General features: G+C 45.1%; 1 protein-coding gene across 4 annotated transcripts in view; it reads right to left on the bottom strand.

Annotated features, from left to right (window-relative positions):
- Positions 1–24,402: 24,402 nt before the first annotated feature.
- LOC148390239 (dedicator of cytokinesis protein 3-like) overlaps positions 24,403–25,914 on the bottom strand; it is a 34,663-nt gene continuing 33,151 nt past the window's right edge. For all 4 annotated transcript variants that reach the window (XR_015861178.1, XM_088388812.1, XM_088388807.1 and 1 more), the window contains one exon: positions 24,403–25,582. Coding sequence is in view for 3 of the 4 variants with exons in the window: in XM_088388812.1 (XP_088244938.1) it covers positions 25,572–25,582 (11 nt within the window). In the remaining variant the exon portion in view is untranslated. The remainder of the gene's footprint in view (positions 25,583–25,914) is intronic.

Raw genomic sequence — 25,914 nt, forward strand, 5'->3', positions numbered from 1 at the left:
ACCCTGAAAACGGTATGGACTTGCCACCATTAACGCTCGATGACGTTGCTCACATGCTCAATCCAGAGCCAGAGCCAGAGGTCATGGCAACCGGTGACTGGATCTGTTGATGACACTATCCTAGAAGGCTACCCGAATCTCGTTGTCAACTATCCCACACCGACCGCTGAAAACAACATTCCAATGCAGGACTCCCCGCTGATTGACATGGATTTTGAACTAATACCGCCGCTGACATCAACGCCTGCGAGAGTCGACGCTGATCAAGATGAATACGCTATGAAAGTAGAGTCGCTATCATGGCTAGTGGTCGAAGATTACATACGTGTAAAACTAATGGTCGTTCATCTTTTGTACGATGCACTAATTAAACATGCAAAAATGACACGTGACGGATGTACCCTTGACGACCTTAGCCAGTTGCATCACACATGCCTGTTTTTTGAGGACCGCTGCTTTTATTTTTATGCAAATTATGAAGCAGTAATGGCTGAGTTGTGCAATGCTAACTTCCTCCACACTTTATCAACCATGCTTTTCTATTTTAAGACATCCACCTCTCTTGAAAACATCCGCAACACGGCTGCTGCCATTTTGTACGAACTCGCTCACGAATGCAAGGTCTTTGCTCGTCTCAGGTCTATCAAACAAGAATTTAGTGATATTGTGGTGTTGAGCAACATTGAAATCGATCTATTTAGAACTTTTGGAAAGAAACAATGGGAAATATTGTGAGAAAAATGTAGGCCCAAATTGGTGTCAGCCAATTGGCGACTGTTCTAACATTAAATACCATTTGCCAATCAATATAACTGGGGAGCTAAAGAGATTTAAAACCCTAATTGAGTCTAAAGTAGCACCGTCTGTGTTATATTCACTGATGTGTTATGTTAAATCTTAGGAGTTGTAGAAAAACATTGTTTTTTACCATGTTGAATTTCTTTTTCACCATGTTTTTTAGTTTGATTTTTACTGCTGCGTGTTTTATACTGATTTTTTCTACTCATTAGTAATGTTTTTAATGTGTATCTTGTTTTTTTCTACTCAGTAGTGTTTTTAAGAACTAGCTGAATTTTCTTTTTTATAAACTATTGTGACCAACGAAGTGATTGTTTTTCTATGTTCATTCAATTAAAAAAAAATCACAAAATCTCATACCTGTATGCTTCATTAACCGCGCCACACTCCGATATGCACCAGACCACATCTAACAAGGGGTGGGGAGAGATGTCTTGAAAAGCTCTATTATCATGCTAAAAATCCAGCGAGTTTTGGGGGAGAGGCATGCTTACACAGACCTGTAAGCTGTTAGCTGTAAAAACACTAATATTAAAAAAGTGAAGGAGTTTCTGTCAGAACAAGACGCTTATAGTTTACACACACCAGCCAAAATATTTTTTCCTAGAAATAAAGATTTTGTTCGAGGTCCTATGAGATAATTTCAAGCAGATTTACGTGATATGCAATCATTAGCACACTACAATGACGTTTATAAATATCTTCTGACCGTGATTGATATTTTCACAAAACGTGTATATGCACGAGTTTTGAAAGCTAAAACAGGTATGCAGGTTACCAAAGCATTTGAAGATGTCTTATCAGTTAGAGGTGCTCCATTACGGCTCCAGACAGATAAGGGGAAAGAATTTTTTAACAAACATTTCCAGAAATTAATGAGGCAGCACAATATTTGCAATATTTAACAATAATATTTGCATTTTTCAACGTCTTCCGATACAAAGACGCAGACTGTTGAGCGATTCAACAAAACATTGAAGTCACGCATGTGGAGGTATTTTACAGCTAAGAACACAGATGGATACGTCGACGTAATTCAGGATTTTATTGTCAGCTATAATGACAGTTTTCATGCTAGTATAAAAATGACACCAAATGCCGTAAACGAGGATAATAAAGACATTGTTTTCACCAACCTGTATGCAAGCAATGCTTTCCACCGGGGGAACGAGTTCCGTTTCGCTCCAGGTGAAACTGTGCGGATTTCTAAACTAAGAGGAGTTTTTGAGAAGGTTTTTTTGCAAAGCTATACGGATGAAGTATTCAGAATAACACAACGTCTCCATCATGTTCCACCCGTTTACAAAATATCGGACTAGGACGGTATGCCTATAGAAGACAGCTTTTACGAAGCGGAATTACAGAAAGTAAAAATTAAAAAAATAAAAATTTTCTGCATACAAAAAATTCTTAAATCACGCACCGTGTCAGGCAGACGCAAGTTCCTCGTCCACTGGGTCGGCTGGCCGGCCAAATTCGACAGCTGGGTATCCGAGTGTTAAAAGCATTTAAAGTTTGGTAGAATGGTCATTCTGTGAAAATTACAAGACGGGTGAAGTCCAGAGAGAATTCTACGTCAAATGCTAGTATGCACATTTTCAGTGAAAATACCCTTTCAGAATTCAAGGTGGAATTTTAAGCATCGACTTAAAAGGTTCATTGGAGGTCGGATGATGTGAAATTTAATACATCAACTCAATTCTTGACGTGCTTGAGAAAAAACAGAATTTCTATCTCAAACAGCCGAAGGTTTCTGCCAACAGAGGGGACGTCATATATATATATGTTAAAGGCAGAAGTCATATTGAGATATTAGGATCAGTCTACGGACAGACCAGAACACCCCTGTATATTTTGAATACGGGAAAGTTATTCTCATTCTGCATTTTAGATCGAAATAATAAAAATAATGGTGAACCACGCATCCTGACCTGTATCATTTTGTCAATTATTATGAAACACAAGTAGAGGGGTCATTTCTGGGGTTCCAAGGAAGCCCCGTTCAAAATGGGCGCGGTCTGGGCTCTATTTTCACAAAACTCTTCCGCTTCGTGGCGCTGATGTTCAAAAACGGCTTTAACTTGGTGAAGCCACACCTTCAAGCCACTGCTAAAAACATAGCAACGGATGTAGCAGGGCAGGTCATAGAGAGGATTCAGCGGAAACCGGAAACCACTCAAGAAGGTTCGGGACTTGTAGTTTTATCACGCAGAGGGCTGCAGCCTGGTGGGCGGAGAAAAACGGGGCGTTAAAAGGAAAAGGCACTCGGCCAATCTCAGATCAGTTGTCAAGAAAAGACGGAGGAGATGGAAGACAGATATTTTCTCTTGAAATGGCCCTTCTACATTTTAAAAGTCAAGAGTGCGTCTTAACAAGTTTAAACTTGTTTTGCGCTCCCTTGACGCAACTCTCCATCGAAGACAGTTCTTATGTGAAATTTCTCCCTTTATCCGCCATTTTGGATCAGGGTCCAATTGAATTTTTTGTACCCAGGGACAGCTGAAAATATTTAGATTTATCCACCTGCATTTAAAAGTAACACGTAGAGATGGAAGTAATCTATCGCCACACGAGCAAGTTGGTATTATAAATTTTCCAATAAACACAATTTTTAGTCAATTAGCTGTTTTGCTGGGCGGGCGGCTAATCTCACAATTTAGCACCACGCACGCCTATCGGTCCATAATTGAGTTATTGTTAAACTTTTCAAACGATTCTTTGGAGTCACAATTCACAGCAGGAATGTTTGCTAAGGATACAAGAGGTCGTATGGATTCCATAACATTCGAAGGGGCGGAGGTCAATGAGGGTTTACTTAGACGCGCGCAGCTGATAGCAGGGTCACGTGAATTCCATCTAACGGGTCCACTTAATGGAGATATTTTTTTTTCTGAACGCCATCTATTGAATAATGTGGATCTGCGCCTGAAGTTAACTAGAGCTCCTGATGATTTTTGTCTCATGAGCGCTCCAGACAGTGATTCGTGTCTCAAGATACTCGGAGCATCACTGTTTGTGAAAAAAGTAACAGTCTCACCAGCCGTAGCAATAGGCCACGCCGCAGCTTTACAGAAAGGTAACACATTGTATCCATTAACCAGAATCAATATGAAGACATTCTCCATATCTCAAAACTCGCGGATTTGTCATCAAGACAATCTCTTTCTAGAACATATCCCTAAACAAATTGTATTAGCTTTGGTAAATCATAACAGCTTCATGGGACGGAGAGATTTAAATCCGTTTAATTTTTTTCATCATAACAGAGTACTTAGCTCTTAGCCACGAAGGTCGACAAATACCTGCCAAAGCTTTTCAGCCCCATTTCAAAGCTGGGATATGTACACGTGAATTTCATAATTTATACAGGGCGTTTTTAGAAAGATTTACCTCGATGTATTGATCAACAAGACTTTAATCACGGCTACTCACTTTTTGTTTTCAATCTAAGTCAGGCAGGCCCCCGCACACAGCCACGCTTATTGTATATGCAGCATATGATTCCCTTATTGATATTAATGCCAAGAGGGAAGTATTGATGGAGTATTATGAACGCTATGAACGGCCGTGAATTGGATTTGATTATGACTGGGATGCAAAGAGCATTGTTTGGAGGTGTTTTTGCATCATACAAGGTCGCTGACGTCAAAGACACACCCCCTAGACACTACATTGTAAACACGCATCCGAGGCACCTAGAAGAGGACGGTTCGGCCACATTCTTTGACCCTTTTGGTCTGCCACCGGACAATCTATATTACTCATCAAGTACTATATACAGATTTCTGAAGAAGCATTCTCGTTGGGTAGAATACCAGAACAGCCAGCTGCAACACGAGCTACGGTCAGCACTGCGTGTATTATTTGTGCTAACGTGGAAGGGGGTCTTACTTACCAAGAATTGTTGATTACACTCTTGATCCTCTGAATAACGACGCAATGGTTAGTGAGTTTGTCAAAAAATGTCGGAGGCCAGACCAGATCTGTGGCGAACAAACATCATGTTCATTGCATAAATTTTAGAAAATGTCATTGTCTGAAACCGTGTTAATGTTTAAATCTCTTTTATTCAATAAACATTGTTAAAGAGAGTTAGAGTCATGTTTTTTTTTCAGTAACAGGAGCAACAATAGTATCTAACATCTAATAACTAACCCACTTTACCACCAGCGAGGTCTTCTTTCTTTTTCTTTTATTTATCACGCTTACATCTTTTGCGTAGGAAACATCCTCATCTTCATCACTAGCATATTTTAAATGTTTAAAATCAGCACGAGCCAAGGGATTCGAGACACTTGATTCAGGTAGATTAAGCTGTGCTAATGTACGCAGAAATTCGGTCCATCCTACCGGTTGACCGGCTAGTTTTTTTCCACTCACGACTAGATGTTTTAACAAATCGCTCCTATGTGAACCTTTGACAGTTTTTCCTTTAAAAATAAATTCACTTAGTGGTGTCCAACTTACATTCTTTGCCGATAATCTTTTCAACACATAGATGGCGTTGCAGCGATAACGTGGTCCGACGGCATCCAAAATATCCCCCCATTCTTCACCGGTCACCTTATCTGTCGTCTTTCTTTCACCCGCCTCATTGCCTTCATCGCGAATCACGATAGGGATTTGTTCGGAGTCTTTTTGTTTGACCAACCCTATGTAACATTGCATCAGGGCTTGATAAATTTTGATCTTTTCATATTGATTTAAATTTTTATTTTCCAAAACCTGCTTCATCTCTTCATCCAAAGAATACTCGGCTGTATCGCGAATGGTCGAGGCAGGCTGATAAGGGGAGACCAGGTGCATATTCTGCACCGTTTTCAAACTCATTTTATTATTTGTTCATAAAACCACTAACAATGTTTCCCAGAACAGGTGCGAATGCGGCTAGTAAAGGCAATATAAAACTTTCTGAACTAACACAGCACTTTTCTTCTTCAAAGTATTTTTCTTATCAGCCAAAAAGCGGATATTTTTCTTTTGCTTTTTAAGTTTCTTGTAGAGTTTTGATTTTAGGGGCACATATCCTTTAAGAAGATTTAGAGCAATCTCACACAATGCTTTCACTAAACTAGTAGGACCTCTGAGTAGTAAATGTGTTTGGCCGGTTTGGATGTAAACAAAGACTTGAGTAACGGAGCATTTGTTTTAAAAAGCTTCGTCATCGTTTTATTGTTTGGGGATATAAACTACAGGCCACTGGTTATGTAGTACACCTGTACGTAGTCTATATTGTTCTGGGCACGAAGGTGTCAAATCTATCACTAAATCACTAAATACACGTGCGGCTACCTTGTAGCATCCTCAAAACACTCCAGGAAAAACTTCTGGTTGTTGGGAGAAATTTGATTCGCCAAAAGATTCACTTGCAATTTATCTGGGGTTTTTGAACAAAATCAAATATCTATGTATGTGTATTGATATTTTTGACGCGGGTATCTCATTGTTTATGTTGAAACAATACTGTACGTTCGAACGCTTTTGGCTAATGAGGTGGAAGAATTTCACATCGCACAGACCTGAAAACAGAAGTTAAAAAAATTCTTCAGATTTTGTCACAATTTTTGTGTTTGTCATGTTCTCACGCTGCGCGAGTTTCCCCCATAGATTGTTAAGACAGAGTTTTGAAACTTGTCTTTTTCCCTGGTTTACAGCAATTTTAGAAGGGTCTAGTTGGATATCATTGTATCCATCACTTGCGAGGCATTTTCGATGGTCAAATCATCAACTTTTTGTAAAACATGCTCGGCTAAACAGCATCTACGCAATCTACGTTTCGCAACACATTATAGTCATCACATGCGTCATGTGTGAGAAGTTGTATTTGCAATTGTGCTACGATAGAAGACACAACCCTCGTCACAGCAGACTTCAAACATGGGATAACACAACAAGCACAACAATACCAGCACAACAAGCACAGGAACCACAAGTTTCAACAGCAGTTGCCAGAGAATAGCCATGAAAAGAAATCCCATTGATGTGGGAATTTGTCGTTTGACATGGCCTGCTGTAAATTCCTCAGTGAGTTCATGGCATCCTTGATGTGCGTGTCGTTATCTCCTGGAATGTATGTGCAACAGGAAGTCCCAATGATGTGGCACACACCACCTTGTGCTGCCGTCATCAAATCCAGAACCATCCTGTTTTGCAAGACCATCAGTCTAATAGCCTGAATCTCTCTATTTTGTCCATCGTTAACTTGCAGTGAGCGATTCACAAAGGATTGAAAATGATAGTTCAGTGTCTCGATGAAGAGTGATTGTTTTCCAACTCCAATCCAAGGAAAAGGCGCATGAACAATTTTGTCAGACGGACACTTTTTGCCCCACATGGGATCATGTGGTTCAAAGGTCGCAACAGCCCTGCGTCGACATCCAGAAGAGTTGTGTGCTGTCGTCAGCTGATGATGTTGTATCCTGTAGGTGTGGTCGGTCACCCACACAGGTGCACACACCGCTGTCCAGTTCGCGGGCAGCATTGGATAAACCTTGTGACCACAAAGCCACAAGCTATTCTGTATGAAGTATGTTCCGTTTGATGGTGAAGCCATGTTGGTCGGAGAGCCCTCACCACTTGAAATGGCTCTCTTATCCTTACACTCAACGGTGATGTCCAAAGCTCCCATCCAGTTTCTTCCTGAAGAGCAGTCGCCGTCAATTTGTGGGTCTTATTTCCTTGGATGTAACACATATAGTTCACTCCAGGTGGCTTCTGTGTAGGCCACCTGCGGCAATGTTCGTCCTTGAACAGTCACATTGAGATTTGTCCAGAAAAGCCGATCACAGGTACTTCCTGCAAGTCCAGGCCTGAAAGGGTTGGCTTCACTGACTGTGACAGCACGGTGTTGATATCGAACTCGACCCGTGGAGACCATGCATTTTGCTCTGGCCTCCAGGTGAACTTGTGTGGAGGAAGGGGGACGTGTGGAACACGCATAGCAACCCTCCTGTGTGTATGATCTCACAGTGAACTTAACGTACCGGTACCAAGTGTTAGTTTCGCATGGGTTTCTGGGGTCCCATGACCAGTCCTCAAAGTTCTCATCATGTGACCATCTTTTTCCACAGTCAACATTGTCACTTGGTCTGTTCAGATGAGTCCATAGACGATAGCACGGTCCAACCACAACGCAGCAGAGGATCCACCTGGCATGTGGAGCCCCATTGCTACTAGGATGACAGGGACACCGAGACATACCCTCGCCTAGCGGAGTGGGGATCGTTGTTCGCTTTATCAACATTGAGACGCCCCACCCTAAACGATGAGGCCCCTTTGTAGTGAGACTTCCCCACCACTCCGAAATGAGGGCTCCAGCACTCCCTGCAGCTTGCAGTGGCTGAGGTGAATCCAGCTGGGCCGTTCAGCAATTTTCACTGTGGTAAGGGTAGTCAGCAAGACTTGGAATGGTCCCTCCCACCGTGGACTGGCCCAGTTCTTTCTTTAGATGACTTTGATGTAGACCCAGTCAAAGTCAAAGTCAAAGTCTCCTTTATTGTCAATTCCTCCGCATGTCAAGACACACAAAGAGATCGAAATTACGTTTCCCACTATCCCAGGGTGACAAGACAGAGTTCACAACGCACATACAAGTAAACAACACAGGAAAAATAAAACAAGAAGATGAACATATAAGAGTGATAGCACGCTAGCCGCTCCCGATGCACAGCAGAGTCCAGAAAGATGACAGTCAACCACGCTACTGTGAACAGGAGCACACAGCAGGCACGCACTGTCCGGTTCGTGGATCCTATCAGGCGAACGCAACCCATCTTGTCATCCCACGAACGAACGTACGCCAGGAGAATGGAAGGCACGGCTGGGCAAGCTGGGTTGGCCGCAAGCCTGGCCCGACGTCTTCGCGCTGGCCCCTCTTCCGCTGCCTCGCAGACCCGCTGCCGACGCATCCCAACAATGCTCCAGGACGGAGCAGTCCGAGCTCACAACGCAGTCCAACCGGGGGAGGAAGAGCAGGCCAGTCCGGCGTCGCTCCATGACGAAGCAGTCCGAGCGCCCTTAATCTCTCCGCACCAAAGTCCAGAACGCCATAAAACCCACTTCCGCCGATGTTGAGCAGAACATGCCCGCCGCACTAGTAGCACGACGTATCACACGAGACGAACACACACAAAACTGCCGGACAAAGACTCAGTAAACACTCACAAAACACCGAACGGGACAGAGAGTGGCCGCTGCGTGTGCACGCGCTGCCATCCTGAACTCAAGTCTTCTGGCTTGATGGGGTTGTCGACCTGTGAGGATGAAAGATCAGGCGGCAGTAAATTTGCATTTGACACATCTGTCAGTCTGAGTGTTCTGATCATGTAATCTGCTAAGGACTGTTCTTATCTGCCTTTTGTAAATCTGCAGGGAACACAGGTAGTCTATATGGTCTCCCGTGGATGATTTCAAAAGGTGTTAACCCTTCTGAAGTGGGAGTGATTCTCATATAGAGCTTCACGAAGTCTATACACTCTGGCCAAGATCTGCCTGTTGTTTCCATTCATTTTTTCAACCTGCTTTTGATAGTGGCGTTCGCGCGTTCAACCAAGCCAGCACTCGAAGGGTGCCAAGCGCAGTCGTTTTTTAATGTTATCCCAAGGTGTACAGCCATGTTCTGTACAACTTGCTTCACAAAGTGTTGTCACTGTAAATGATTTGGGGGATGCCATGAGTCGGTATGATGGCTTTGCAGATGGCTTTTGCCACTGTTAACGCATCTTCACGTTTAGATGTAACTATTTTCACCCATTTGGGAAATGCATCAATCATCACTAGGCAGTATTTGTGAGGTGCACTTTGTGTGAGTTCAATATAATCCATATGCATGATTTGAAATGGGTAAGAGAGTTTTGGAAATGAGCCTCTCTTGGGTCTCATGTTTCCCCGTGGATTATGTTTCACACAAACAGGACATGCTTTACAAAAAAATTTCAAGTAAGCATCTAAACCAAAGGTAGTGAATTGTTGATGTACGATGGACCTCATCCCTCCTGTCGACACATGGCAAGGTCCATGTGTCGCAATTGCTGCTGCCTTAAAAAGTGGTTTTGGTAAAACAGTTTGTCATTGATGTGGTGGATATTATCTATATCCAGTATTGCACCTTTTGTTGTCCACATTCGTTTTTCCACCATTGGAGCATTGCTTTGCATGTCTGTCAGTATAGTTTCATCTATGAACTGCATGTCCTCTGAATCTATTTTTAAAAATCATGGCCATGTTTCCCTGCTGCTGCTTCTTTAGCTATTTTGTCTTCTAATCTGTTTCCACTTGAGACTTCATCTGTGCCTGTGGTGTGAGCAGCACTTTTACACACAGCTAGTTTAGCAGGTAAAAGGATGGCCTGCAACAAGTCTTTTAACAAGGAGGCATGGGTAACCGGCTTACCGGTTGATGTCATCCCTCTGCGCTCCCGTTGTTTTACAAAATAGAACAAGAGTAGAGAACGCATACTGACTCTGTGTATACAGTGACTTCTTTATCTTCTGCCAATTGACAAGCAGATTAGCTTGTTAGTGCAATTAGCTCAGCAGCCTGTGCTGACCTGTTGTATGGAAGCTTCTCTGCTTCAACAATCTGGTCTGGCAATTTCACAATTGCATAACCATTTTGATTGTTTCCTTTAGGATCCTTTGAACATGATCCATCCACAAACCACTTTTCCCCCTCGTCAAGCGGTGTGTCACCTAAATCTTGTCTGGGCAGCTGTAGATGTTCTGTAGCATCTAAAATGTTATGTGGGGTTCCATCCCCTGGCAACGGGATCAATGTTGCTGGGTTAAGAACTGTGCACCTCTATATCACAATGTGCGGTTGCGACAGAAGTGTAGCAGTGTAGGATAGGTGTCTGGCAGGTGACAAAAAGTTCATTTTGCTTTGCAGTAGCAACACGTCTACAGCATGTGGAACTAGCAGCTCCATTTTGTGAAAGAGGACCACATCTGCAGATTGTCTCACTGCAAGAGCTGCCGTGCATACTACTTGGACACAGTCTGGTAAGAATTGAGCCACTGGATCCAGTTTTTTTGAATAAAATGCAATTGGTCTTAGTTTACTGCCATGACTCTGCAGCAACACTGAGGTCATAAAACCATTCTTGCAGTCTGCTGTTTGAACAAAGGTTTTATTGTAGTCTGGCAAGATAAGAGTTGTAGTTTCCATCAGAGCCTGTTTCAGTACTACAAAAGCATCATCCGCTACTGGTGTCCACATTATTTTTTCTATCATTGCCATGGGGACTCCATGCACAATATTCAGCAGCGGTTGCGTCTTTTCTGCATAATGTGGGATCCATGCTCTGCAGAGCCCCAAATATGACATTTGTTTTTTTGTCCCCGGTTTTGGTGCATCTAGAACAGTGGTTCCCAAAGTGGGCGGTGGAAAGATCTGGGGGGGCGGTGAGGACGAAGGGGGCGGTAGGGGGGCGGTGAGGACGCAGGGGGCGGTAGGGGGCGGTAGTCCAAAGTCAGAAGTTGAAGGGGGCGGTAGGGGGTGGCAGTCAGAAGTCAGAAGTTCGAACGTTTGTTTGACGACACATGTGCAGTAGGACGAGTCAGTCGACGGGGGGGGGGGGGGGGGGGGGGGGTTGACGGACGACGATTTGTACACAACATGTGCGGTAGGACGAGTCAGTTGATGGGGGGGGCGCTAGGAATTCACTGGGGAGCCAAGTGAATTCAGCTAGTCTGAAAAAGTTTGGGAACCACTGATCTAGAATGATTTGCTTTCTGGTTTTCTGTATCAGTCTTCCAGAAGCTGTCAACGTGTGACCTAAATAGTTCACTTCCTGTCTGACCCATTGTAGTTTGTTCTTGCTTACTTTATTCCCTGTTTTGCAGAGATAGTGTAACAATTCTAACGAGTCTTCCTTGCAAGCAGCTTCAGTTTCAGAGGCTATCAGGAGATCATCTACATAACTAGAAGTAGGCTTTTGTTTGACATCAGAAAATCAGCCAAACAGGCCATGATAGCTTGAATGAAAATGGTTGGACTATCAGCAAATCCCTGTAGCAATCTGGTGTACGTATAACTCTGTCCTTTAAAGGTAAACGCAAACCAAAACTGTGAATCTGGGTGAATTGGCACTGAGAAAACTGCATTGCTAAGATCAATTACTGTGAAAAACTTCTGGTTAGGTTTCAAAGTGTTCAGAAGTGTGTGTGGGTCAGGCACATTAGGTGCTCTTGTCTGCACTGCATCATTCACTGCTCGTAAATCTTGTATCCTTCGCCAATCAATTTTATTGGCCTTTCAAACTGGAAAAATAGGAGTGTTACAAGGAGAATCCGAGCACTTCCTAATGATTATTCCTGACAAAAGATCATTTATAACAGGGGCAATACCATTTATTGCCTCCTGTTTTAAAGGATATCGCTTAACTCTTGGACGCCACTCTGATCTTGGTTTGATCTGCAATGGACGTTAAAAGTCCTCCATCACAACTGGTACTGTAGCTCCACCCATCACCTTTGTCCTCATAATCAGTGACAGATCTAGCAAGTTTTATTCGGCAACCCACATCTGCCCATGTTACACTGTGAGGTTTAAATAATGAAATGTGGGGTACAGGCGACAACTTGTATTTGTCTTTCTGAGGAGCGGGCAGGAGCACAGCAGCAGCTGCAAATGACCTGCGATCAGTGTACAGAGTAGTGATTGTTAAAGTGACTTCTGTGTCACTGAGAAAACTTTCAATATATTCATCTTGTGGATCACTGAGAATATTCATGGTGACATGTAATTCATTCCAAGTCATTTCTGATTCAGATCGTGACAATTGTTTTCGGGCTTCATTCAGTAAATTGTTTGGTAGCTTGGGATTCTGTTCAGCATAAGAACAGCAAACCTGCTCCCCTGCTTGTGCAGTATATGAGTCAACATCTCTCACTCTACATGCTCGGATGCCATGCTTTTTCTGGAATTATTGCTATTCCCAATCTAGTCATCAGATCTCGTCCCAGCAGGGCCATTTTGGGGATAGGACAATCGAGACTGAAGCCATGTTTCCAGTTTCATCATCTCTTACTTCAACTGGACTGGAGATACTCTCCTTGTGTACCTTCCCATCAGCGGATTTCACCCAAATAGTATTTTGGGAGGCCTTTAGATTTGGGACTTTAGTTTTTATTACGGTTTTACAAGCCCCGGTATCACACAAAAACTCTACTTCACTTCCTCCAATGTTTAAGGTGACATATGGTTTTTCTTTTAATGCATTCAAAATGTCCCATGCTGCATGGACATCTACTATTTCTTCCTCTGTAGGAGCACAAGAGATCAAAGGGGAGGAATCTAGTCATGCTGAGAATTTGCCTTTTCCTCTGCCTCTTCCTCCGCCCCTTGATTTTTTTTTTATTTTTATAACACTCTTTTGACCAGTGACCACGTTTCCCACAGTTCTAACAGTTGTCTGAATCGGATGGGGATTTTGAATTGTATGGCGGCCCGCGACCTTATTAGCCTCTACCTTTTCCTCTGCCCTGTTGGGACCGTTGGAAGTAGACTGTTGTATCTTCATCTAGTTCATCATCATCATCATTGTCTAGACGAAATACATCATAACTTTTGCCTTTTTTGATCACTTTTTCAGCATGTCCGGCCCACTGCATGGTTGTTGTAACACTAGTAGTGTCCACTTTCACCAAGTGTTTCCTCACCCAGTTGCCTATTTCAGGGCGGAAACCAGTGAGGAGCGCATTTTTAAGCTGTTTCTGATAAGCACTCTCAGCTGCATCATTGAATGGGATGCCACTATGCACCCTGAATTCTTTTTCAAATCTTAAGCTAAAATCATCAGTACCTTCCTCAGGCTTCTGTTTTATTCCTGCCAAATGACCATAATTCGCTCGTCTTTGAAATATAGTTCTCACTCTTTGCACAAGATCATTCCATTGTGCTGCATGTTCTCCTCCCAGTTGATTTCCCTCAACGAGATAGGGGAAAGGCCCTTGGTTATTTCTACCTGTATAATTCCCTCTAACCTTTGCCCAGTCTTTTCCCAAAGAAAACATTGCAGCTTCTCCTGCCTCATGCCCATTTAGTCTGTAGGAATGTATGATTCCATCCATGTCTTCTGCCCATTTATCTGGGTCTTCAGCAACAGGGGGAACCCCTTCAACTGCTTTTCTTGCCTCCTCCAAAGTCCATGGCCGAAAAACATATGTATGTGGAGGGTGGCCTTCCCCTACAATAGGGTTTGGCACCTGTGTCATTGGGCACATATCAACATTGTCTAAATTTTGGGAAAATCTAGCAACAGTGGTCAAACCTCTTGTTTGTACAGGACTTCTAATAATGTGACACTGACCTTTTTTGCTATTGTATGGGGGAGGGTGTAGGTCTGTTAAATTTGAATACAAGTTTTGCATAGGAGCGGAAGGCCCCTCTTGCTCCTCTGTTTGAGCTGCGCCTTGAGCTGCGCCTTGAGCTGCGCCTTGAGCTGCGCCTTGAGCTGCGCCTTGAGCTGCGCCTTGAGCTGCGCCTTGAGCTGCGCCTTGAGCTGCGCCTTGAGCTGCGCCTTGAGCTGCGCCTTGAGCTGCGCCTTGAGCGCCTGCGCACTGTTGCCTCATTGTCTTCTGGCCTGACAGACATACTCGCGGCCTCATCACTTTTCACCTTTCTATCTATTGTCTTTTGGATTTGTTCTCTTCTCTCTTTTGTCGCTTTCAACCACACTCTAGCACAATTCAATTCTCTCTCTTTTCTTTCCTTTTTCAGTCCCTTTGTCTTCCTACCCACACTCTCCTCCAAAACTTCAACCACTATCTTCCACATTTCAACTTTCAACTTCCCTTCGACTCCATACTTTTTCTTCCACTTCGGCATGTATCGCATACAATTAAGAAATCGACTCGCCATGTACTTCTCCTCTCGAGCTAGAGATTTACCCTTTTTATTTCCCATCTTAATTTGGTATTTTAGGTTTATAAAATGTTTTCAAAATGTTTCTTTCTTTGAGGATCCTCAAGGCAGGTTTAAATTGACCTTTCAACAAATTCTCTTTGTAGTCAATTTATCCTACCAGTCACACTCTCAACCACACAAGTTTCTTATCCCTGCCTACGCGAGGTCCTCTTTTCTTTTTAAATAAAAAAAGAGCTGCTTCATCCAGAGGGGCGACTCTACAAGACCCCCTCCTTCCCCGGGAACTAAAGACAACAGTCCTGTTACCCAGCCCTGCCAACGTGAAGTAGTACTATTTAGAACAGTGGTTGTCAAATGGGGGTACACGGAGGTATTCTAGGGGGTACATGATGTTAGGGTTGATAGATTAGTTTGATCCTATGCCTATGTTGGAATGTAACCTGTATTAATTAAACTCGCTTGTCCTGTCCTAACAAAAGTAGTTGAACAAAGTGCTAAGATCTTTTGAACTGATTGACGAGCTGCAGAGGAAGCAATCAAAGTTGTTTTGTTTACACAACATCGTGAAAGACCCCCTGCTGTGCTTTGATCAGCAGACCAGGGGCTTCGGCCCCATCCTGTCAACTCTCACCCCCACTCTCAACCCCCACTCTGTTTCTCCTGATAAAAATGCTCCTACAAGAGGCCTGAGTCAGACTTCATTCGATCATCGCTGTCCACACAGCAACGAATGGACTCTCCACCTGCAGGTGCTTAAAAGGACTTAATTGTTTCCTGTTTGGTTCTTGCAAATTAAGTTGGAGTGAGCACAACTCTAACATTTTGGTGACGTGACCCGGATCCCTCATACCCGCGATCTGGCTGACGGAGGAGGACGTGCTGCATTGTCGACAAGCCAGCGTCCATTAGGAGGACCTGGAAAAGGAAGTCCTGGGAAGAGAATTCTTCGCTGGGCCAGCATCTTAGGTCTGCCTTCGTCTGACAGAGGTGGATTGACGGGATCCGGCAGTGCAACGAACCAGGGGATAAGTAAGTTAAAGCTCTAAAGATACGGCTTTGGTTTGTCCGAGCTATGAAATACGGCTTTGGTTTGTCCGAGCTATGAGATACGGCTTTGGTTTGTCCGAGCTATGAGATACGGCTTTGGTTTGTCCGGGGTATGAGAATACGGCTTTGATTTGTCCGGGCAATGAGAATACGGCTTTGGTTTTTCCAAGCCATGAAACAGTTGGGATTCTAGTCCCAGTGGAAGGAACAGGCTAAGAAAAAACAGAGCTTCTTTTTCCTAATTGAAGAAGGGCGTAGATTCTTTTTTTGTCCGTTTTTCTAAGCTGTTTGGAAGGGTTTTACACCCATCCTGAATAGGCCTAAAAATACAAAGCGGTTGAGTTTGTGTGGTTGAGAGTGTGACTGGTAGGATAAATTGACTAAAAAGCAGTTCTATCATTGATCAACGGCAATAACACAGGCTAATAAGTTGTTGAAAGGTCAATTTAAACCTGCATTGAGGATCCTCAAAGAAAAAAAAAAAATAAATCATAATATTTTTGGAAAAAAAATCTGGGTGCATAGTGGCATCCCATTCAATGATGCAGATGAGAGTGCTTATCAGCAACATTTTAAAATTGCGCTCCTCACTGGTTTCCCCCCTGACTTAGGCAATTGGGTGAGGAAATACTTGGTGGAAGCGGACACTGCGTGGTTTACAAAAAACATGCAGTGGCCCAGAGACGCTGACAAAGGGATTGAGAAAGGCAAAAGTTGTGATGTATTTCATCTAGATGATGATAATGATCTAAATGGAGATACAACGATCTTCTTCTTTTTCAAGATGGCGGCGCGTGCACACGCAGCGGCCACTCTCTGTCCCGTCAGTACGGTGATTTGTTCGTCTAATGAGTGTTCGTCCGACAGTCTTGTGTGTTCGTCTCGTCCGTGCTACAAGTACAGCAGGCAGGTTCTGCTTGACATCGGCAGAAGTGGGTTTTGCGGCGTTCTGGACTTTGAAGCGTCGACATTAAAGGCGCTCGGACTGCTACGTCCTGAAACGTCGCCGACCTCACCCGCTATTCCTCCCCCGGTTGGGAGCCGTCGGAAACGGTGTGCGAGGAGGCAGAAGAGGGGCAAGCGCGGAGGCGTCCAGGCCAGGCTGGCGGCCAACCCAGCGCGACCGGCGGCGCCCTCCATTCTTCTGGCGAATGTTCGATCGCTGGACAACAAAATGGATTACGTTCGCCTGCTGAGGTCTACGGACGGTGCGGAACTGCTGTGTGCTCGTGTTCACCAAGACCTGGTTGAGTGACAACATTCCGGACTCTGCCGTGCATCTGGAGCGGCTAGCGTGCTATCGGGCGGACCGCGCCATTGTACGAGGGGGAAAGTCGCGAGGAGGTGGAATATGCGTCTACATCCGAGAAGAATGGTGCCGGGACTCTGTGGTGGTATGTAAGCACTGCTCTCCGCTTGTGGAGTTTGTGATCATTAAGTGCCGTCCTTTTTATCTGCCGAGGGAATTTACCGCGATTCTGCTAGTCGCGGTATACATCCCGCCTTCCAACATCGAAGGAGACAGGATCGCGGCGCTTGGTGAACTGTACCAGGCTGTCAGTGAACAGCAAACAGCGCACCCTGACGGTTTCACCATCTTCGCTGGAGACTTCAATCATGCCAACCTGAAGTCTGTTTTCCCGAGGCTTCACCAGCATGTTCCTTTTCCGACACGTGGAGACAGCTTCCTGGACCTAGTCTACTCGGCGCAAAAGGGAGCTTTCAAAGCCACCCCCCTCCCCCATCTGGGGCTTTCCGACCATCTCACCGTTTTGCTTTTGCCCGCATACAGACAATTGGTAAAGGCATCCAGGCCGGTTCGGAGGCAGGTTCGAGTGTGGCCTGAGGGTGCCTCCGATGCACTTCGTGACTGCTTCGACACCACTGACTGGGACTTGTTTAAGCAGGCAGCCACCTACAACGATTGGACGGACATAGAGGAGTATACTGACTCTGTTACCTCTTACATCACGAAGTGCATCGATGATGTGACTTGCTCGAAATCCGTCGTCACTCGCGCGAACTGGAAGCCGTGGCTGACGGGGGCTGTCCTCAGACTGTTGAGGGCCAGGGACAAGGCTTTCAGAGCGGGGGATGAGGCTGGCTTGAGGAGAGCGAGGGCCGACCTGTCCCGAGGCATCAAAGAAGCGAAGACGGCGTTCTCGTGCAAGGTCTCCACCCTCTTCAAGGACAGCAAGCCTTTGGCGGGGCATTCAGACCATCACGGACTACAAGCCCGCGCCGAGGAGCTGTGAGGGCGACGTCCGTTTGCTGAACGATCTGAACCGCTTCTTTGCTCGCTTCGACGCCCAGAACAGCACTTGCCCGCTGAAGACCACTCCCCCCCCCACACGAGCAGCCCCTGCGCCTCTCTGCCGACGGTGTGAGGAGGGCGCTTGCCGCTATTGACACCCGTAAGGCGGCGGGCCCTGACAACATCCCGGGTCGAGCGCTGAAGGACTGCGCTGGGGAGCTGTCGGGTGTCTTCACGGACATCTTTAACGTTTCCCTGCAGCAGGCCATCGTCCCCTCGTGTTTCAAGGCTGCCACCATCGTTCCTGTGCCGAAGAAACCTGCACCGTCCTGCTTCAATGACTACCGCCCTGTGGCACTGACGCCCATCATCATGAAGTGCTTTGAGCGGCTGGTCATGGAGCACATCAAGTCCGTTCTCCCCCCCACCATTGACCCTTTCCAGTTTGCGTACCGTGCCAAGCGGTCCTCTGAGGATGCCATCTGCTCTGCCCTCCACTCGGCCCTCACCCACCTGGAGAGAAAGGGCTCATATGTGAGGTTGCTGTTTGTAGACTTCAGCTCTGCCTTCAACACCATTGTGCCGCAGCGACTCATCTGCAAACTCGACGAGCTGGGCCTCAGTACCTCCCTCTGCAACTGGCTACTGGACTTCCTCTGTCAGAGGCCTCAGGTGGTGCGTGTTGGCGACAAAATCTCCGCCAGCATCACGCTGAGCACGGGGGCCCCCCAGGGCTGCGTGCTCAGTCCATTGCTCTTCACCCTGCTGACGCATGACTGCACTGCGACCTACAGCGACAACCGCATAGTGAAGTTTGCTGGCGACACGACTCTGGTGGGTCTCATCACGAAGGGCGACGAGACTCGGTACAGGTCGGAAGTTGACCTTCTGACCACGTGGTGCAGGGACAACAACCTCCTGCTGAACGTCAATAAGACCAAGGAAATCACTGTTGACTTCCGGAAGGGTCACACAACACACCTGCCGCTGATCATCGACGGTGCTGTGGTGGAGAGGGTGAGCTGCACCAAGTTCTGGGGGTGCACATCAGTGAGGACCTCTCCTGGTCCGCAAACACCTCGTCACTGGCAAAGAAAGCTCAGCGCCGCCTGTACTTCCTGCGGAAGCTCAGGCGTGCATGTGCTCCTCAGGCAGTCCTGTCTACATTCTACCATGGCACCATTGAGAGCGTCCTCACCAGTTGCATAGCTGTCTGGGGTGGTAACTGCACTGAACAGAACTTGAAGGCCCTGCAGCGCATAGTGAATACGGCTGGTAAGATTATTGGTGCTTCGCTCCCCTCCCTGAAGGACATTTACACCTCCCATCTCGCCCGCAAGGCAACCTCGATTGCCAGAGATGTGAGTCACCCGGCTCACTCTTTGTTTGACCTTCTGCCCTCTGGGAAGAGGTACAGGAGCCTGCGCTCCCGCACCACCAGACTCGCCAACAGCTTCTTTCTCCAGGCTGTTAGGGCCCTGAACTCGCTACCCCCTTCTGCGTAGCATGCGGCACTGTTGCGCTATTTTCGGGAATGTCTGCTGTACGCGCACTTGCTCCTTTTTTTTTTCCTGCTCCTCTTATTTATTTATTTATTGTTGTGTTATTTATTCATTATTTAGTCAGCACGCTTTTGTTATACTTGTTTACTTGTTTGTCTGTTGTGAGCCATGTCTTGTCACCGTGGGATAGGGGGGAACGAAATTTCGGTTTCTTTGTGTGTCTTTGGCATGTGGAGAAATTGACAATAAAGCTGACTTTGACTTTTCTTCCAAAGTTCCCAAAGGGGCAGAGGAAGAGTTAGATACCAACAAGGTCGCAAGCCACCATTCAAATCAAAACCCCCATCAGATTCGGACAACTGTTGGAACTGTGGGAGACCAGGACACTTTGCACGAGGGTATTGTTTTGCAAAACAATACCGATCAAAGGGTGGAGGAAGGGGCAGAGGAAAAACCAAATTTTCAGCATGACTAGATTCCCCCCCTTTGATCTCCTGTGCTCCCACAGAGGAAGAGATAGTGGATATCCATGCAGCATGGGACATTTTGAATGCATTAAAAGAAAAAACATATGTTACCTTAAACATTGGAGGAAGTGAAGTAGAGTTTTTGTGTGATACTGGGGTTTGTAAAACAGTAATATAATTATTAGAGCTCCTGTCCATACAAGAAGTATGACAATGCTGTTTGTATGCCCAATGGCAAATGACCAGAGATCAAATTGTGTGTGTACACTAAAGTTAAAATTTGCAGATCAAGTGGTTGGTGCTGGGACCTACCTTTCGCGCGCGAGAGCTGTGCATGTGTGTGCGTATGTGTTAGAATGTTGAAATTGGCTAAACTTTTAGTGCAAAGAAATTGCTCATCTTTTGTCTATCCAATTTGCACCGCAGAACAGAAACAAAAGAAAGATAAAAATATGAGAAAAAGAGAGAAATCTGTTTGCGAGCAAAAACTGATCCACACTAGTGCATGTTAGTGTCGAGCCCTCATGAGAAATTCGAGGGAAAAAAAAAAAAACGACAGAACATGCTTTCAGGAATTGGAAGAAGCAAAATTGTGAATTTAAGACATTGTAATGCTAAATTTAATAGGAATAATTGATTGGTTGTGTTATAAGATTATACAAACTTCTATATGTGAGTTAAATCCGAGAGATTGCGCTGAAAATGATATATGTTGTGTGGAGATCTTGGATAAATTCAGACCAATCTGATAGAAAGACTCCTTTTTGGAGACTGTGAGGTGCATATGGGCAAGGATGAATGATTGCCTGAATGAAAAGAAAATACAGGTTGAATGGTTGAAGTTGTTGGAGACTACTATGGAAAATTAGTTGAGCAACTTTGAAGAAAGAGTGATTTTGAGTAAGTTAAATGCTAAGGAAAAACAAAAAAAAAGTTGTTTTTGGATTAATAATTACAGACAAAAAACTGGAGAACCAGTAACACATGCAGAAGATGTGTGAACCGGGAAATTGAGAAGCGTTTTGGAAAGAAAGTCAAATTAAATGATGATAGAATCATATATAGTAAAGAACACATCCTCCCAAAAAGTTTGTCAAGGTGAGGCATGGGTGTTGCCAAGCCTCAGAAGGAGGGAGGGAGTAGGACAGATCGTGAAAGATAGTAATAATACAACATTTTACGACATATGGATTCTCTAATACATTTGGCGTTATACCATTAAGTTAAAATTTTCTCAAGCTTTTCAAACTTTTGCTTGAAGCAATCGCAAGATGATTGAAAAGTGACTAAATGAGCTATGAGGAAGTGGTGCAGCTGTTGGAAGGGCACGTGCTTATGCGCTTCCCTGGCTAATCAACACTTGTTTGAATGAAAAGGAGGAGTGGGAATTGGCTGGTCTTCCTGAAAAACTGTGGACAAAGGGCCCATCTGATGTAGGACTTTTAACATCCATTCCCCCAGTACAGATCAACCCAAGATCAGAGTGGCGTCCAAAAGTTAAGCAATATCCTTTGAAACAGGAGGCAATAAATGAGATAGCGCCTGTCATAAATGGTCTTTGGTCAGGAGGAATCATTAGGAAGTGCTCAAACTCTTCTCGCAAACACTCCTATTTGCCCAGTTCAAAAGGGCAATAAAATTGACTAGTGAATGATACGTTTGAAAAAAGTAGACGAAGAACAGTCCTTGGCAGATAGCATGATCAGAGTACTCAAACTGAAAGATGTGTCAAATGCAAATCTACTGCCGCCTGATCTTTCTTTCCCACAGTTCAACAACCGCTCCAAGCCAGGAGACTGAGACGACATAAAGGTCGTCAAAAAGGACAAACTGGGCCAGCCATGGTGGGAGAGACCATTCCAAGTCTTGCTGACTACCCCCACTGCACTGAACATTGCTGGAAGGCCCAGCTGTTTTCACCTCAGCCACTGGACGCAACAGAGAGTGCTTGACCCCATTTGCGGAGTGGGGGGAAGTCTGACTACAAAGGGGCCTCGTCGTTTAGGGTGGGGCATCTCAATGTTGGTGAAGAATCCATAAGATCCCCACTCTGACTAGGCAATGGGAAATATCGGTGTCTCTGTCATCCTAGTAGCAACGGGGCTCTACATGCCAGGTGGATCCTCTGCTGCGTTGTGGGGAGCGTGCTATGGTCTATGGGCTTGTCTGAATAGACCAAGTGACAATGTCGACCGAGGAAAAAGATGGTCACATGATGAGAACTTTGAGGACTGGTCATGGGACCCCAGAAACCCACACGAAACCAACAATTGGTACCGCTGTGTGACCTTCACTGTGAGATCCCACACACAGGAGGGATGCTGTGTGTTCCAACCCCCCCCCCCCACCCCCCTTCCTCCACGCAAGTTCACCTGGAGGCCAGAACAATGACTGTCACCGAAGCAAAATGCATGACATCTGTGGGAGGAGTTGGATTTCAACTCCGTGCTGTCAGAGTCAGTTTCGACCGCCCTGGACTCACAGAAAAGAACCTGTGATCGAACTCATTTGGATTAGTCCCAATGTGACTGTTTAAGGACGATAGATGCCACAAGTGGCCTAAACAAAAAGGCTACCTGGAATGGACTACTCGTGTTTCATCCAAGAGAATGAGACCCACAAATGCATTGACGGCGAGTGCTCTCCAGGAGGAAACTGGATGGGAGCTTTGGACATCACTGCTGAGTGCCAGGATGGGAGAGCCATTTCAAGGCGTAAGGGCTCTCCTACCAACATGGCTGCACCATCAGACGGGACCTACTTCATTCAGAACGGATCGTGGCTTTGTGGTCACAAGAGTTGTCCGATGCCGCCCGCCAACTGGAATGGGAAATATCGGTGTCTCTGCCACTGTAGTTGCAACGGGGCTCCACATGCCAGGTGGATCCTCTGCTGCGTTGTGGTTGAAGTGTGCTATGGTCTATGGGCTCATCTGAATATGACCGAGGAAAAAGATGGTCACATGATGAGAACTTTGAGGACTGGTCATGGGACCCCAGAAACCCACACAAAACCAACACTTGGTACCCACACACAGGAGGGATGCTATGTGTATTCCAAACTCCCCCCACACACCTTCTTCCACGCAAGTTCACCTGGAGGCCAGAACAATGACTGTCACTGAGGCGAAATGCATGGCCTCTGTGGGAGGGGTTGGATTTTAACACCGTGCTGTCACAGTCAGTGATGCTACCCCTACCGCCCTGGACTCACAGAAAAGAACCCGTGATCAAATTATTTTGGATTAATCCCAATGTGACTGTTGAAGGACGACAGATGCCACAAGTGGCCGAAACAAAAAGGCTACCTGGAATGGACTACACGTGTTTCATCCAAGAAAATGAAACCCACGAATGCATTAACGACTCATCTCCAGGGGGAAACTGGATGGGAGCTTTGGACATCCCCGCTGAGTGCTAGGATGGGAGAGCCATTTCAAGGCGTCAGGGCTCTCCTACCAACATGGCTGCACCATTGGACGGGACCTGCTTCAACCAGAATGGCTCGTGGCTTAGTGGTTAGAAGAGTTGTCCGATGCTGCCCGCCAAATGGACACGGGTGTGTGCACCAGTGTGGGTGACCGACAACACCGACAGGATACAACATCATCAGCTGACGACAGCACACAACTCTTCTGGATGTAGACGCAGGGCTGTTGCAGCCTTTGAACCACATTACCCCCATCTGGGGTGCGAATGTCCCTGACAGCCACAAAGTGTGGACTGTCGGAGACAAAGTTGTTCATGCGCTTTTTCCTTGGATCGGAGTTGGAAAACAATCACTCTTCATCGAGACACTGAACTATCGTTTCCAATCTTTTCTGAATCTCTCTCGCTGCAAGTCAATGATGGACAAAACAGAGAGATTCAGGCTATTGGCCTGATGGTCTTGCAAAACAGGATGGTTCTGGACTTGATGACTGCAGAACAAGGTGGCGTGTACCACATCGTTGAGACTTCCTGTTGCACATAGATTCCAGGAGTTAATGACACATCAACGACGCCATGAACTCACTGAGGAATTCTCTGGCGCTAGACAGAGAGCTTTGTTGAAGCAAGGGAGTCCAACTCGTAAATTATAAGGCCCTTGGTAAGGCTGACCATCCAATTATTCCAACAAACTCCAAATCATTAAATTCATCGAACTCTTCGTCCTGTATGTCAATCTCTGTCCTCTGTGTTATGAACAACTCCTTACTCCGGAAGTCAGTGAATGGATTCAGACTCATCATCAGTGGCGGCTCCATGCGGTTTAAAGTGAAAATGACTTGAAGTGATCAACTATAATAGTAAGTAATGCGTTAATTATCAAGTAATAACGTGTTAATAATTTCATATATGATTATAAATCGCACCCTCGGCCAAACTACGAAAAAAACCTGCGACTTATCGTCCGGAAAATACAGTATATCATGAATACACATACAAATTCATATAGGATAATTATAAATACACCATTTCAAATCATGTTGCTAATTCTTCAGGGGTCAATTTAATTCAACATGTCGCGGGTGATTTAAATTATAAAATATAACATGCAATTCAATTAAAATCATTGATGTAAACCTGAAATAATACGGACATTTGGTTTCATTCATCATTTAGGAGATAAAACTGAAAGTACTGAAAAACATAAAAAGCGTAGAAAGGGGAGGGTACAAAAGGAGGAGACTGCAGAAATTGATAATTCTGCTTTCAGCTCTCAAACTGACAGCAGCTCTCTCATTGCAGCCAGCCAGCTCTAGTTTTCAGTGTGTTTTACCTGAAGAAGATGCAAAAAGAAACTAAAAATGTGATAAAAATAAATAATAAATACATAAATTGTAAATAGAAAATAACTTAAAAATGGAAGCGTGGTAGTGTGCCATGGACGAAAGCGGCCATGACACCGTCAGGGGTTTTGGACAGTGAGGGTACCTGGAATGGGAGGTCCTTGCACAGCCCCCCGCTCTTTCCAAATTGGGTTTAAATACTCACAACCTAACCCTAATGTTTCACCCCAAATTTTACCCTAATCCCAACCCTTACCTTAACCCCAACCCTACCCCACCCAAATCGTCAACCTAATCCCAACTGTAATTCTTCCTCCTCCCTCCCATCCTCATTTTCTCCTGATTAAAACATACGCCCTGAAACGAAATTCCCCCAAAACATTCCTTCCTCCTCTATCTTTCTTACTGTTTTGATTAATGTTTTGTTATTGTTTGATGTATGGAGAGGATCTCTAGATGTGGTCGACACATTTAAAATTGAGAAAATATATATTTTTCAAGGAAGAACCCGCCCTTTTTAATAAAAAAAAAAAGTAACCCTAACCTCACCCAGCCAGTGCCCGAATTCTCCTTTATTTAACCCTCCCCCTCTTGTTTTTTAAGGTGGAGATCCACACCCTAATTTTAAAACTTTAGGGAGGGGTGTACTTGAGGAGGCAGCCAAACACGGGGAGAGCTCTGCAATCATACAAACATGTAAGTCTAAGCCATAAACATCATCAACATCGCAAGACAGCCGCCCTGAGATGATGTTGCTTCATTCCGCGGCACATTGTTTTGGTGCTGGTGGTGGTGCTGCGCTGCTCCTGCTGCTACTGCCTGACAGGGTGATGCCATCCAGGATGGACGCTGGACTGATGGGCAAGTCAAGGAAACACTGCAGGCGAGATGGAAAACAGCGTTCATGGCCACTTTAATCACAAAGAGTCTATTGCTGGAAAGGTGGGGATGCTATAAAATGTCCAGTATATAGCAGTAAATGGGAAGGTGAGATACATCTCAAATGCTGTAGGCTGTAGGGATCAGAATCAACAACCTTTGACATTTCCTATTTTTGCATCCATAAGCTGGTTTACATACAACTAGCTGTATGGCTTCAAGACGGTGGCACTAACAAAAAGAGAAGGAGGCGCAGCAGCAGGTGGCAGAGATTAAAATGTTGCCATTCTCTTTGGGAGCAACCAGGACAGATGGGATTAGGAATGAATC

Source organism: Syngnathus floridae, chromosome 11 (assembly GCF_059516105.1).
Source record: "Syngnathus floridae isolate MCC-2025c chromosome 11, RoL_Sflo_1.0, whole genome shotgun sequence".
NCBI lineage: Eukaryota > Metazoa > Chordata > Actinopteri > Syngnathiformes > Syngnathidae > Syngnathus > Syngnathus floridae.